The 16,397-nt window shown below is 47.4% G+C and overlaps 1 protein-coding gene across 1 annotated transcript in view; it reads left to right on the top strand.

Moving 5' to 3' along the window:
• Positions 1–483: 483 nt before the first annotated feature.
• The window catches only part of LOC115478595 (activated CDC42 kinase 1-like), a 70,573-nt gene continuing 54,659 nt past the window's right edge, over positions 484–16,397 (top strand). Inside the window, 3 exon segments of the mRNA XM_030216069.1 lie at positions 484–556; positions 8,735–8,906; positions 11,545–11,615. Of these exon segments, the coding sequence (XP_030071929.1) occupies positions 494–556; positions 8,735–8,906; positions 11,545–11,615 (306 nt within the window). The 5' untranslated portion in view covers positions 484–493.

The raw sequence follows: 16,397 nt of genomic DNA on the forward strand, positions 1-16,397 counted from the left end.
GGTTTTCTTGTGTTGTGATTAACTTAATACCATGTCGACGATGCTTTTGGGACTTTTACCCACCAGGGGTACCTACACTTTGGATCCCTAAGGCTCATCTCCTGGGGCTTGTTAAAGAAGATGTCCGTGAAAGTGGGGGGGGGGGGGGGGGGGGGGGGAGTTCTGGTGTGCGATCGTGTTGGGGTGGACCCCCCCCTCCTCCTCCGGATCCGTTGTGGCAGCAGAGCCAGTGTCCAGCCTGTGCTGGAGGGAGGAAGGGGGGGGGGGGGGGGAGTGTTGAAAGCGCAGCTCCCAGGCCCACAGGAAATGAACCCTCCATCCTCTTGGCTGCCGATCAAATGCTCTTGTATGGGAATCTGATCGAGGGGGGGGGGGGGGGGAGGAGAGGACCAGATGCACTAGGCAGGAAGAGCGAGAAGCGGAGAGCCCCTGGGGGATGAGTCCCCCTGACCGTTAAGATCTCCCCCCTACCCCACCCCGGTGCTCCGCCGAGATGAGGCGCATCAGGAGTCTGAGCAAATCCTTTCGCTTCCTGGCCGCTTTTCCTGTTTACAGGGTAAGTGTTGAGGCGGTGCTGCAGCAGCTCCCCGGGGCAGGCTCCGAGCCCCTGCCTTTGGGGAGTAAGACAAACGGTGGCGGGATTGGATTTCATTTAGCGGCGCTGCCTGGCCCCCAGGTTTCGTATTTTCCTGCAGAACGCGCGTGTGTGGGGGGTGGGGGGGCTTTGCTGCTCTATAGACAGAGAAAGCCAACTAGCCAAGCAATAATCTGGCGAGTGAAACCGTACTCGGGTCCTGATGACATCCAGGTACTTAGCAGTGCAGTGTAGATGCTTCTCAACAGGTGGCTAATCTGGAGCATGGGCAAAGACCAGGGTGGTGCATGCACAGGGAGTCCCTTCTAGAGTGCTTAATAAAGGACCAGGGCAGTGCATGCACAGGGAGTCCCCTCTAGAGTGCATAATAAAGGACCAGGACAGTGCATAATAAAGGACCAGGGCAGTGCATTCACAGGGAGTCCCCTCTAAAGCGCATAATAAAGGACCAGGGCAGTGCACATGCAGGGAGTCCCCTCTAGAGTGCATAATAAAGGACAAGGGCAGTGCACGCATAGGGAGTCCCTTCTAGAGTGCTTAATAAAGGACCAGGGCAGTGCATGCACAGGGAGTCCCCTCTAGAGTGCATAATAAAGGACCAGGGCAGTGCATGCACAGGGAGTCCCCTCTAGCGTGCATAATAAAGGACCAGGGCAGTGCATTCACAGGGAGTCCCCTCTAGCGTGCATAATAAAGGACCAGGGCAGTGCATGCACAGGGAGTCCCCTCTAGAGTGCATAATAAAGGAACAGGGCAGTGCATGCACAGGGAGTCCCCTCTAGAGTGCATAATAAAGGACCAGGGCAGTGCATTCACAGGGAGTCCCCTCTAGCGTGCATAATAAAGGACCAGGGCAGTGCATGCACAGGGAGTCCCCTCTAGAGTGCATAATAAAGGACCAGGGCAGTGCATGCACAGGGAGTCCCCTCTAGAGTGCATAATAAAGGACCAGGGCAGTGCATTCACAGGGAGTCCCCTCTAAGCGCATAATAAAGGACCAGGGCAGTGCACGCGCAGGGAGTCCCCTCTAGAGTGCATAATAAAGGACAAGGGCAGTGCACGCATAGGGAGTCCCTTCTAGAGTGCTTAATAAAGGACCAGGGCAGTGTATGCACAGGGAGTCCCCTCTAGAGTGCATAATCAAGGACCAGGGCAGTGCATTCACAGGGAGTCCCCTCTAGAGTGCATAATAAAGGACCAGGGCAGTGCATAATAAAGGACCAGGGCAGTGCATTCACAGGGAGTCCCCTCTAGCGTGCATAATAAAGGACCAGGGCAGTGCATTCACAGGGAGTCCCCTCTAGAGTGCATAATAAAGGACCAGGGCAGTGCATTCACAGGGAGTCCCCTCAAGTGCTTAATAAAGGACCAGGGCAGTGCATGCACAGGGAGTCCCCTCTAGAGTGCATAATAAAGGACCAGGGCAGTGCATTCACAGGGAGTCCCTCTAAAGTGCATAATAAAGGACCAGGGCAGTGCACGCGCAGGGAGTCCCCTCTAGAGTGCATAATAAAGGACCAGGGCAGTGCATTCACAGGGAGTCCCCTCTAAAGTGCACAATAAAGGACCAGGGCAGTGCACGCGCAGGGAGTCCCCTCTAGAGTGCATAATAAAGGACCAGGCCAGTGCACGCATAGGGAGTCCTCTCTAGAGTGCATAATAAAGGACCAGGGCAGTGCATGCACAGGGAGTCCCCTCTAGAGTGCATAATAAAGGACCAGGGCAGTGCATTCACAGGGAGTCCCCTCTAAAGTGCATAATAAAGGACCAGGGCAGTGCACGTGCAGGGAGTCCCCTCTAAAGTGCATAATAATGGACCAGGGCAGTGCACACACAGGGAGTCCCCTCTAGGGCGCACAGTGAAAGACCCTGGCAGTGCATGCACAGTCTCCTCTAGGGCGCATGGCTAAACACCAGGGCAATCCATGCACAGGGAGTCAGTCCCCTCTAGGGCGTATGGGAAAAGACCAGGGCAGTCCATACACAGGGAGCTAGGGTGCATGGTGAAAGACCTGGCAGTGCATGCACACAGTCCTCAGCAGGGTGGCTGGTGAGGGACAGGCCAGGGTAGTGCAGGCACAGAGAATTGCCCAGTGGTGATCTAGTCGACCACTTTCATTCCTTACCTATCTCTTATTTTTCAGATACTTTAGGCTGTGATAGTGGTACCTTTTGTCCTTTTCCTAGTGTTGATTTTGTCTCTCCACGACTCCCTCATTTTTAACATGTAACGATTTTTGTCTGAATGATATTGTTTGAGCAGTGCAGTTTTCTCTCCCCTCAGTATAATACGGAGTCCGTAAGGGGCCAAAAACGGTTCAGCCGCCTAAAGGGCAATTCTGTAAACCGGTGTCCAAAATTTGGTGCCAGATATGTGCGTAGGTTATAGAGTTCCCAGCGCTTACTTGCGTCATCGGCACTGGTAATTGGCATTTACATGCACAAGTTCTGGCCACTATTCGATATAGTCTGTGCCAAACAAGGGGATGTACACGTGGGCGGATCGTGGGCATGTCGCCACGCAAGTCCTAGGAAGCTACAATACAGGTGTTGCATGGCATGTCAACTTACAGCAGCCATTGACCTTCCGTAAGTGGGCATGGCTACGTTTTTGCTTTATGTTAGTGTTCTGTGATGGCATAGGCGCTCTCTCCATCATGGCACCTGAATTGAGACACCATGTGATAGCTTTAACCCCCCTCCCCTGTAATGTTTCCTTTTAGGAAATCACTCTCTAACATCCTTCTCATCTGCATGGCCAGTTACCCTATACTGAGGGCTGGCTCTCAGTTTTGTTCTTAATGACCGAGTCTCCGCTCAGAAATGATTTCAGCCCAGTCCTTTTGCTGTGAAATATTTTCAGCCACTGAATTTGTCTGGAATCATTTAGCGTTTTCTTCTTGTCATTAGTCTTTCTGTTTCTCTGTTTTGATCTTGCTCCTGTTCCATTGGATTTCCATCAGAACCCACTTCTGTTGAGATGGGGCATCACAAACCTTCATTTCCAGAATAGCTGCTTTTACAGGGTTTTTAGCAAAAAAAAAAAAAAGTGAGAGTGCATTTTGTTATTGGTCAGTCAATCTGTCTGTCCATCTTCTTTAGCAAAAAAGTGAGAGTGCATTTTGTTATTGGTCAGTCAATCTGTCTGTCCATCTTTTAGCAAAAAAGTGAGAGTGCATTTTGTTAAGGGTCAGTCAATCTGTCCATCTTTTAGCAAAAAAGTGAGAGTGCATTTTGTTAAGGGTCAGTCAATCTGTCTGTCCATCTTTTAGCAAAAAGGTGAGAGCGCATTTTGTTAAGGGTCAGTCAATCTGTCTGTCCATCTTTTAGCAAAAAAGTGAGAGTGCATTTTGTTATTGGTCAGTCAATCTGTCCATCTTTTAGCAAAAAAGTGAGAGTGCATTTTGTTAAGGGTCAGTCAATCTGTCTGTCCATCTTTTAGCAAAAAAGTGAGAGTGCATTTTGTTAAGGGTCAGTCAATCTGTCTGTCCATCTTCTTTAGCAAAAAAGTGAGAGTGCATTTTGTTATTGGTCAGTCAATCTGTCTGTCCATCTTTTAGCAAAAAAGTGAGAGTGCTTTTTGTTAAGGGTCAGTCAATCTGTCTGTCCATCTTTTTTAGCAAAAAAGTGAGAGTGCATTTTGTTATTGGTCAGTCAATCTGTCTGTCCATCTTCTTTAGCAAAAAAAGTGAGAGTGATCTGTCTTGTCCATCCCTCTGTACAGAGACTCAAACAGAAGAGGCAGTGAGCCTCTGGAGGCCAGGCCCACATCACCCAAACAGTGAAGAACCTGGCAGCGGCTGCCTGATGGGAGCAGGCTGGGTGTGGCAGCTTTGTGGTTATTTCTAAGTGTTGCCTCACTGCTTCCTCGTCCTTTTCCTCATCTGCTCTACCTGGACTGGCTGCAGAAGAAGCTCTTAAGCACATTTCATCTCATGCTGCCACAGGGACAATCTGACAGTACGAGTTGCATAATCGGACAGCTCATACCGTGAGATTGAGCCTGCGGCAGGAAGAGATAGTACATGCTTAAGCACTTCTCCTGCTGCCGGTCCGGGTGGAGCATTTGAGGGGAAAGTTGGAAGGCAACAGGGTTTAAAAATAGCCACAATCTACTGTGCACAACTCTAGCCTGAAGATACACCGTGTGTGGGGAGGGAGGGGTTTGGAGGGCTGAGAGAATGTAGGGTAAGGTGGAGGAGTGGGGGAAGAAGAGTGAGGTGGTGAAAGCTGTGCCCCCGTCCTCCATGCACCTCATCCCCCTTTCCTGCCACCCCCTGCAAGCAAGTGGACATTGAAAAGCACAACCAGATGGACTGATCCTCGTTGATAGGCTTAACAAAGTTGGGAGCGATTTAACTAAGCCGCGTAGGCATCTAGGCAAGTCCAATACGCGTCAGTTTGGAATTACCACCCGGGTACCATGTGGCACCGGGTGGTAATTTCATTTTTTACGCGCACCAGAAAATGATTTGTATTTTCTGGTGCGCGGCTCTACCGGGCGGGTAAAAGGTATTCTACGCGCATAGACCCGGTTAACGCATGAGACCTTACTGCTAAGTCAATGGGTGGTGGTAATGTCTCAGACCCAAAATAGACACGCGCCAATTTTCATTTTACTGCACGTCTATTTTCGGTCAAAATTTTTTTAAAAACGCATTTTTACAGGTGCGCTGAAAAACGGATCTGTGTGCGTCCAATCCACACGCTTATACTAGCGCACACCTTAGTAAAAGGACCCTTTGATTAGCTGTTACAAATGAAGCAGGGGGGTAACTGTTGCCCATTATTGAAGAGAAAGTAATAGATTCCTCCAGACCAATTTCAATCACGCCAAAGTAGTTTCTTGCACGATTGTGTGTGTTTTATGTGCAGGGGTTGAGACGGAGGTATGTTTAGCTTAGATCTCTCGCACAGGTGGTGAGTGGAACTGTGTGTCGGAGCCGCCCTGTGTGTTCAGGCTCCAGTATCCGCTGCTGCTCCAGATGTTCACATTTATGCAGAGCGCCCCCTAACAGCTGGCCTCGCATCCTTGCTAAGGATGTAAAAAGAATTGAAGCGGTGCAAAGAAAAGCTACGAGGATGGTATGGGATTTGCGTTACAAGACGTATGAGGAGAGACTTGCGGACCTGAACATGTATACCCTGGAGGAAAGGAGAAACAGGGGTGATATGATACAGACGTTCAAATATCTGAAAGGTATTAATCCGCAAACGAACCTTTTCCGTAGATAGGAAGGCGGTAGAACTAGAGGGCACGATACGAGATTGAAGGGGGGCAGACTCAAGAAGAATGTCAGGAAGTATTTTTTCACGGAGAGGGTGGTGGATGCTTGGAATGCCCTCCTGCGGGAGGTGGTGGAGATGAAAACGGTAACGGAATTCAAACATGCGTGGGATAAACAAAGGAATCCTGTGCAGAAGGAAGGGATCCTCAGGAGCTTAGTCTAGAATGGGTGGCAGAGCTGGTGGTTGGGAGGCGGGGCTAGTGCTGGGCAGACTTATACGGTCTGTGCCGGGGCTGGTGGTTTGGAGGCGGGACTAGTGCTGGGCAGACTTATACGGTCTGTGCCGGGGCTGGTGGTTGGGCGGCGGGGATAGTGCTAGGCAGACTTATACGGTCTGTGCCGGGGCTGGGGGTTGGGAGGCGGGACTAGTGCTGGGCAGACTTATACAGTCTGTGCCAGAGCTGGTGGTGGGAGGCGGGACTGGTAGTTGGGAGGCGGGGATAGTGCTGGGCAGACTTATAGGGTCTGTGCCAGAGCTGGTGGTTGGCAGGCGGGGTTGGTGGTTGGGAGGTGGGGATAGTGCTGGGCAGACTTATAGGGTCTGTGCCAGAGCTGGTGGTTGGGAGGCGGGGTTGGTGGTTGGGAGGCGGGGATAGGGCTGGCCAGACTTATAGGGTCTGTGCCAGAGCTGGTGGTTGGCAGGCGGGGTTGGTGGTTGGGAGGTGGGGATAGTGCTGGGCAGACTTATAGGGTCTGTGCCAGAGCTGGTGGTTGGGAGGCGGGGTTGGTGGTTGGGAGGCGGGGATAGGGCTGGCCAGACTTATACGGTCTGTGCCCTGAAGAGGACAGTACAAATAAAAAAAAAGTAGCACATATGAATTTATCTTCTTGGGCAGACTGGATGGACCGTGCAGGTCTTTTTCTGCCGTCATCTACTATGTTTATTTATTTAGTTCTGAAGCAGAATTCCCTTTCCCTTCAGCATCTGCTTTGGTTGATCTTGTTTTTAGTTGTTAAACAGAAACAGTTCTGTCTGTTTTTCTTTTCTTTTCTTTTTTTTAATTCTGTGGGCAGCCTGGTTACAGCTGCTTATTCCGTGGTCTCTATTCCTATCCTTGGGGTCTCGTGTTCTGGGGGACGTGATTCCTTTCACAGTGCCTGTAAGGTGGGGTTGCTGAGTGGTCACTTAGCACAGCTGTTGTCGGAAGCTCTGTTTAATTTTTCATTTTGACAGAAAAAAAAATGAAATCTCCACTTTTGGCCCGAAAGTGGGACTTGTTAATGCTGTGTTGGGCATTTACCGCATTTGAGAGTAAATTGAAAACACGGGTGCTTGGCATCCGTGTGTATAGAAGCCGGGCTGCGTTACCGGGCATCTGGTAATATTCTTCCTCCAGTTCTGGCCAGTTAAAATGGAGGTAATTAAAAGTTGGCAGCGTTTCTCTTTGCGTAGAAGCTTTTAGCCAGCTCCTGGGTTTCGCCTGGTGTCCTGGGCATATGGCAGAGCTGTTGTGCAGGTCTGTGATGTGATACCAATTACTACAGATGTGCCAGTTCTCGTGTTTATAAATCAATACCGAAAATAGTAGCATAAAGCCAAAAGGGAAATATTTATTACTGGAGTATAGTTAATGATTAATAATCCTGATACATAATCAAATTATAAGCCTGAAACCATCAACCAAAAAAATAATCAACACGTAAAACAAAACAAAAATATTGATTCAAAAACCATTTAAAAAAAAAAAAAAAGCAAGAAAATCAAACATAGACTCGTAAATGGCTTATTTTTTTAATCCATTTTTTGAGTTGTTAGGTTTTTAATTTTGCCTTTGCTTGTGTTGATTTTTCAAAACTGTTATATAGTTTCTGTTTGTAATTTGATTAAGCTTCTGACATTGGAGTTTAGGTGGGTTTTATGCATGTTTTTAATTGACTGGTCTGAATATGGTGTAAGTCGTTTATTATGTGTGAGAATTATCAGTAATTATAGTCCAGTAATAAATATTTGCACATTTGAATGCTTCTTTCTCTTTTAATCTAGTCATATTTGGGGGTGTAAGTAGCGGGGGGGGGGGGGGGGTTGTGCTGGTTTTAATACTGAAATGTTATTCATAAATGGGATAATTCTATAACACTGCGCTATATTGCTTTATAAAGAGAAGTAGTAATTTACTTTAGTTTATAGACTACATAATTGAGGTAGGAACATTTATACGTAAGCCATAAAACTTTCCAGAGACACGCACACAGCCTATAGTGTTCTATAAGTACATAAGTATTGCCATACTGGGAAGGACCAAAGGTCCATCAAGTCCAGCATCCTGTTTCCAACGGTGGCCAATCCAGGTCACAAGTACCTGGCAAGATCCCAAAACAGTACAATACCTTTTATGCTGCTTATCCTAGACATAAGCAGTGGATTTTCCCGAAGTCCATTTTAACAATGGCTTATGGACTTTTCCTTTAGGAAGCCATCCAAACCTTTTTTTAAACCCCGCTAAGCTAACCGCTTTTACTGCATTCTCTGGCAACGAAATCCAGAGTTTAATTACGTGTTGAGTGAGGAAATATTTTCTCCAGTTCGTTTTAAATTTACTACTTTGTAGCTTCATCGCGTGCCCCCTGGTCCTAGTATTTTGCATGTGTGAGTCCTGCCCAGATTCTGCCTGTGTGAATGCCTATCTGCCAAATATGCGCTATGTAAGATATGACCGTGTTCGCTGAAGCGCTTAGGTGGAATTTTGGCATTTACATGCATAGGTGCTGTTACTTTAAATATAGAGGTCCCACCTTAGAGGGTTACCCCAAAGAGCAAAGTGGGTGCTGAGACCAATCATATCCCTCTGGTTTCTAATGTAGGAGGGGGGGGGAAGGTGTCGGAGGCTCATTTTAACCTCTTTCTTCTCAGAGACTGAGTATGCAATCAGATGAGGGCTCGGAGTGGCTTCTGGAACTTCTGACAGAGGTGCAGCTGCAGCAGTACTTCTTACGCATTCGCGATGACCTCAATGTCACCCGCCTCTCCCACTTCGACTACGTCAAGAATGAAGACCTGGAGAAGATTGGCATGGGCCGGCCAGGTGCGTATGGGGGGAGGGGTGTGTTAGCATGTGTGTGTGGGGGGTGTTTCTGCTATATATGCAGGCGTCCAGAAAACATAGCATTTTGGGCTACCATGAATCCAGCTGAGACCTCAGCTTGTTTCTATTCTCCATTTGGAAAGAAATGCCAGCTGTTCATTATCTCCAGTAGGGGGCAGTCACAGGCCTGGCCAGTAGAGGCTCTGGACTGTGGTATAGTAATGCTTGTAGCACTGTGTCTGGATCCTGGAGTGGCAAAGGCGTGTTTTGTGACATGGATTGTTATTAGCTTTTAGTACTGGCTCAGACATGACTGGAAATGCTGTTTACTGGCTGTGGAAGAGACAGGCAGGTGTGATTTCACCAGCTTATGCCCCCAAATGTTTGTTTGTTTTTTTTTCTCATAACTGGTGATCTGGGTAAGGTTTTCACTTTCAGAGAGTAAGCTGAACATGATTTCATGCTGGGACCAGCATTTCGTGTCTGCGGCTGTGTCCTTGTGGGTTTGTGTTTGGCACTGTTTCTCGCACAAGGGATCCCCCGGGCCTTTGTGTCTGAGGGGAAGTCCTTTCACATTGTGGGCTGAGGCATGGTTGTACGTGGCAGGCCACATACCACAGTCTTAACCCTTTCACTCCCACAGGGCACACGTGTAATGTCATTGGTCTCTTGTTTTACGTGCTGATTACTATTCGGATACTCGATCCCCTTCACCTCTGCGTAAGAAATGTAATCTGCTTTCAGTTAGACCTGAAAAATGGACCACGGAGGCTCTTAGGAGACCCTTCAAAAGGAGACTCCAATAGAAGTTCGGAAAGCTATTCTGTGGGCTTAAACTGTTGGGTGAATCACTGAAGAAAAGTGGGTTTCATCCCAGGCTGCCAAAGGTTGAGCTAGAGGTAGCTATAGCAGAGCTGAAATCTGGACCAACACACACAGAGCTTGGTGCAAGTATACCCCAGACAGATGACAGAGCCGTGAGGAAGGGGTTCACTGAGTCTGGTGCAAACCAAGACACCTAACAGCTATTGAGTGTACATTCCTTACAGGACCCTGCCCTGTTCCAAAGCAGTTCCCAATGCAAGTTGTGTCCCAGAAACAGGCAGAGCTGGGAGGGGAGGGACTGCAGATAGATCATCTCAAGAGGGAAGTTATCAACCTGAGCTACTGTGTTATTTTATTGTTAACCCCAGTTATTAGTAACTAGGTCTCACTGCGTAAAGTAGGTGCTGTGTTAAAATAGCACCAGTTAGTGGTAAAATAACACATCTTAACAGTAGTCCACGTTGATAACTTCCTCCCTTAGGGGACCCGATGATCAAACTCCTTATGTATCGGGCAGGGCAGAGCACCGCAATTATGAAGGTGATGCACCAGGAGGAGGGAGTGCTACTGGGGGGGGGGTGTTGGGTGTTTGGGGGGCACTAGAGCACCAGGGTGGATGGGGGGGGGGGGGTAGGGTTGCCCACTAGGCCACCAAGGAGTTTTTTTTTGTGTCGGGGGGGGGGGGGGGAATGGCTGGAGGTCCCACCGGACTTCCAGCCCCCTCTGTCCTGGGTTAGCCCACTGGGTCACCAGGGAAACTTGTTTGGGGGGGTTAGGGGGGCTGGAGGCACACTGGACCTCCTGCTCCCTGTGTCCGGGGGGGGGGGGGGCTGTAAGCATGCAAAGCTTGCTGGACAGGGCTCCCATTCCTCCCAGTGCTCTGCAAACCCTAACGCCAGCTCCAAGCAGGAGTAGGATTTGCTGCAGGAGCAGTGCCAACGTTTGCTGCACTGACCGCAGAGCATTGGGGAGGAATAGGTAATGCCCTGTTTTGCATGCTTCCTGTGGTCAGAGCCGGCGAGCTTGTTTCATGTGCTCGCCAGCTCTGATCATGGGGCGGGAGCAAATGCGGACGCTAGTATGGTTGCTAATAGCTTCTAGCGTCTGCGTTTGCTTCTGATCATCGGTGCATTAGTGTGAAGAGTTCAGTCTCTGGTAAGCAGAGCTGATATTGTGATGTCATAATGCCTCATTCCACCAATAGGAGCCAACCTCATCAGTGATGTCACAATAGCTTAATTGTCCTATACATGGCTCACTTTTTATTACACATAGCAATGAACTTCCCTCCTTAGTATGAAGAGTTTCAGTCTCTGGTAACCAGAGCTGATGTGATGTCATAATGCCCTCATTCCACAATAGGAGCCAACCTCATCAGTGATGTCACGTAGCTTAATTTTCCTATTCCGGGCTCACTTTTATTACATATAGCAATGATTTCGATTTTCTCAAGACTTCTTTTTTCATTAATTAAAGGGGAAAGTTATCAACATGGGTAACCATTAAAACGTATTATTTTACTGTTAACCGCAGTTATTAGTAACTAGGTGTCATTGCATACAATGGGACCTGTCGTAAAAATGCATGAGTTAGTGGCAAAATAACACATCTTAACAGTATCCCACATTGATAACTTTCCCCCTGAGTGTCCCCCCCCTCGGGGCATTACACTGTTCCTTACAAATAGTTCTCCTGTAGCTGACTTCAGGGAGCCTGGGGCAGACAGCTTATGGGAATATCCCATATTCTTTTTTAAAAGATATCCTGAAGCAGCTTCTCGGGGTGGTAAATCGATGTTCTCTTGTTCCTGCAGGTCAGAGGCGGCTGTGGGAGGCGGTAAAGAAGAGACGGGCGATGTGTAAGCGCAAGTCCTGGATGACTAAAGTACGTCTCCTTTTGCGTCCCTTGTGGGGAGGGCCATTATTGCTGCTGAGTGGATGCTGGGTGGGAGCAGAGGAGGTGTGGTTACACTGACAGCAGCACACATTGGATTGTGAATGTGTGGTTGGGACAGTGATATATATGTGTGTGTGATATATAATTGTGACAAAAATTATTCAGAAATCACTTTTCAATGCCCGTTACCTGAGTATATGGTCTTGTGTGAAACAGGCTTTTTCTGGGCTATTCGTAAGTGTTGGCTTTCATATCGCACACCCTTGTAGCTGTGTTTGAAGGGATGGGGGGGGGAGGCATGTTTGCATGTTTGGGATTTTCAGTTGTACCTGCATTATTTATGCTCCCCCTCTCTCACCCAAGCTGCCTGCAGAAGTAAGATCAAAGTACACAGCGGTTTTTTAAGGTTACATACTTGTGCAGGTTAATTTTTAAAAGTAAGCAACACACATGGTTTTCCTTTGAAAATTTGCTGCAGTACTTGGGGTACATGGCAAGCACAACTATTGGAATCAGTCACAGGCAACAGCGGAGGAGTTTGCTCAGTTTGGGCAGAGTAAGGGGACCTTTTCTAAGCTGCGGTAAGCGGTAACATGTGCTTACTGCAGGTTTAAACATCACTACCGCAAGCCTAGTGGTTAGAGCACCAGTCTTAACATCCGGAGGTGGCCGGTTTCAAATCCCACTGCTGCTCCTTGTGATCCTGGGCAAGTCACTTAACCCTCCATTGCCTCAGGTACAAACTTAGATTGTGAGCCCCCTGGGACAGAGAAATATCCAGAGTACCTGAATGTAACTCATCTTGAGCTACTACGGAAAAAAGTGCGAGCTAAATCAAATAAATAAATTTGCATTTCCAAATTAGAAGTGATCAGACTCTCTTGAACTGCCCCCCTTCCTTGAACCACCCAAACATCGATGGAACATCTCTTCTCTAAAACCCTTCAGGCTGGGGCTGTAGGGTTTCTTTAGATTCAGCTTTCTCCTTCAAACCCCAAATGATGAAAGCTCTTCTCTCTTAAAGGACCTTAAAACTATCCTTTTAGATTACGTAGAAACTTAGAAAAATGTAGGCAGAAAAGACCGCATGGCCTGTCCAGGTCTGCCCATTCATGCCATCTACTCTCCCTGTCACACCCTTGGAGATCCTATGGACTCCTCCAAGCTCTCTTGAATTCAGATACTGTTTTCATCTCCACCACTTCCACCAGGAGGCCGTTTCCATGAAATCACCACTCTTTCCGTGAAGACGTATTTCCTCAGGTACTTCTGAGTCTATCCCCTTTCTCCTTCATCATTTGCCTTCTCATTCCAGAGCTTCCTTTCAATTGAAAGAGATTCGCCTCCTGTGCGTTGATGCCGTGCCGGTATTAAATGTCTCTATCATGTCCTACCCTTCTCCAGCCTTGAGATCTTTAAGTCTGTTCCCATACGCTTTTATGACGAAGACCAATGACCGTTTTAATAGCCGTCCCCTGGACCGACTCCATCCTGTTTATGTCTTTTTGAAGGTGGGTCTCCAGAATTGTACACATTACATATACAGGACTTTTAGTTCATTGTGGAATCAATAAGAGTTGCAGTTAACTCTTTACCTTGATACAATGTTTATTTTGAAGTTGCTGAGGACTATTTTTGTACGAGTTATTATGGGGCTACTATGTTGTATTTTTTTGTTTGTATGTTTTATTTGCAGTTTGTTTTTCTTCTGATATGCATGTGATATTGTACTCTGCTAGTTGTAGGTGGAATATACATTTTTAAATAAATAAATAAAAATGCATGAAACCAATGGGTAATTACATGGTAAGTAGGCAGAACGGTAATAACACCAGTGGTGTAGCGGGGGCCGGGCTGCCACCCGGGGCGGATCGCCTGCTGCACCCCCCCACCCCCCCAGGTGTAGACCAACCACGACACCCCTCCCCACCGCACGTGGGACCGCCCCCCCTCGGCTAGTGCCACCCCGACACGGTCCCCACCTGCTACGAGCCCCATCCATCTGCAGTGCTGCTGTAAAGAAGAAATCGCTTTGTCGGCCCTTCCCTCACTCACTGTGTCCCGCCCTCTGACGTAACTTCCTGTTTCCTCAAGGGCGGGACCACAGTGAGTGAGGTGAAGGGCCGACGAAGCGATTTCTTCTTTACAGCCAGCGCTGCAGATGGATGGAGCTCGTAGGCAGGTGGGGACCGTGTCGGGGGGGGGGGGAGGCGCTGCCGCCGGGGGGGGGGGGTGGACGGATGCACCCCCCCCACCGTTGACACCCGGGGCGGACCGCCCCCCACCGCCCCCGCCCTGCTACGCCACTGATAACACCCAGGATATCATGAAAAAAAATAGCAATCTAACAAGCTAACTGTTCATAATTCAGAGAATTTTTGAAATAGAAAAGTTTTGAGAGCTTTTCGGAAACCTGATAATTCCTTATCATTCAAATCTCAGTAGGAAGAAGGTTCCAGAAAGAGACAATCCGGACAATATCTTGTTGGAACTTTCCCTTCCAAAGTTTAGAAAACGTTTAAAGACTCATTTCTTTCAATTGGCTTTTCAGGACTAATTTCTGAATAATTTTATTTCCTGATCTGGATTGCACACACCATTGCCTGTCGATCTTTAACTGTGTTTCTGTGATTTTCGTTGTATATTATTACGCATTTTTAACTTACGTTTGAAGGAATGTTTTCTTTCCTATTGAAATGATGTTCCTTCATGATTTTATGTTGATATTTTTATTGTTTATCTGCTTTGGCCTATTGCTGTGTAAAGGTGGTCTATCAAGTTTTAAATAGACATAAACATAGTACTGAGGCGAATCAAAAAGTTTCCTTGGTCTAACAGACTTAAACAGAAGGACATTTTAGCCACGTTTGATTGTGAGGTTTCATACTATTACTTGAAGTATGATGTAGAAGTTCCACCAGGTCACATAAATAAAGTGCAAAACTATAAATAACCTGAAAGGCAGTGGTGCAGAATTTGAATTTTGCCCTGGCCTCGCAAACCTCATCAACTATGAAATGGCTGATGTAAAACGGCCCAAGTGAGAAAATCAGATGTGCTGCTGTATTTTGTATGAGCTGAAGACATCTGATAATCGTTGTTGTGCAAGCATTAAAATGATATTACTGTAGCCCAATCTGGACAGGTCAAAGCTTGAACCAGTAATCTCTAAATGAGGTCTCACCAGGGTCTTCTACAGGGGAGGGCATCATCACCTCCTTTCTCCTACTGGCCATTCCTCTCCATATGCACCCAGGCATCCTTCTAGCTTTCACCGTCACCTTTTCTACCTGTTTGGCCACCTGAAGATCATAAGTACATAGTAATGCCACACTGGGAAAAGACCAAGGGTCAACGAGCCCAGCATCCTGTCCAAGACAGCGGCCACTCCAGGCCAAGGGCACTGGCGAGCTTCCCAAACGTACAAACATTCTATACATGGATTGTGGATTCTTTCCCAAGTCCATTTAGTAGTGGTTATGGACTTGTTCTTTAGGAAACCGTCTAACCCCTTTTTAAACTGGTCCAAGATAACGCCTTCACCACGTTCTCGGCAACGAATTCCAGAGTTTAATTACGCGTTGGGTGAGAAACATTTTCTTCGATTTGTTTTAAATTTACTAACTGTAGTTTCATTGCATGCCCCCTAGTCCTAGTATTTTTGGACAAGCGTGAACAGACGCCTCACATCTACCTGTTCCACTCATCATTATTTTATCACCTCTATCTTGTCTCCCCTCAGCCGTCTCTTCTCCAAGCTGAAAAGCCCTAGCCTCCTTAGTCTTTCGCGGCACCTTTTCCAATTCTACTATATCTTTCTTGAGATGTGGCGACCAGAATTGAACACAATACTCAAGGTGCGGTCGCACCATGGAGCGATACAACGGCATTATAACATCCTCACACCTGTTTTCCATACCTTTCCTAATAATACCCAACATTTTTTTTTTGTTACATTTGTACCCCGCACTTTCCCACTCATGGCAGGCTCAATGCAGCTTACATGGGGCAATGGAGGGTTAAGTGACTTGCCCAGAGTCACAACATTCTATGATCAAACCCAAGTCCCTTTCCTCTTTCATGCACAAAGGTTCTTCACCCCCTAAACTGTACTGTTCCCTGGGGTTTCTGAAGCCCAAATTCATGACCCTGCATTTTTTTTAGCATTAAATCCAAGCTGCCAAATTTCAGACCATTCCATTAGCTTTGCTACGTCCTCCCTCATGTTATCCACGCTATCAGGGTGTCTACCCTATTGCAGCTTTTGATATCATCCACAAAGAGGCAAACCTCACCAGACAGCCCTTCAGCAGTATTGATTACAAAAATGTTAAAAAGTACCGGCCCAAGAACCGAACCTTGTGGCACACCACTGGTAACATTCCTCTTTCTCAGAATGAGCTCCGTTTACCACCACCCTCTGTCACCTTCCACTCAACCAGTTTCTAACCGAGTCAGTCACTTTAGGGCCCATACTGAGGGCGCTTGGTTTATTCATAAGTCGCCTGTGTGGAACCATGTCAAAGGCTTTGCTAAAATCTAAATACACCACCCAGATTTAATAGACTACGTCTAGCCCCGTCTTTGGCCGTTTTCAAGTCCAGTCTTAAACCCACCTCTTTACCACTGCTTTTGACCCCTAACCACTACTCAATTGCCCTGTCCTTTATCCTCACCTATTTATTCCCTTACACTTAATCGTTCTGTTTATCTGTCTTATCTAGATTGTAAGCTCTTTGAGCAGGGACTGTCTTTTGTGTATGGTGTACA

Source organism: Microcaecilia unicolor, chromosome 10 (assembly GCF_901765095.1).
Source record: "Microcaecilia unicolor chromosome 10, aMicUni1.1, whole genome shotgun sequence".
Classification (NCBI taxonomy): Eukaryota; Metazoa; Chordata; class Amphibia; order Gymnophiona; family Siphonopidae; genus Microcaecilia; species Microcaecilia unicolor.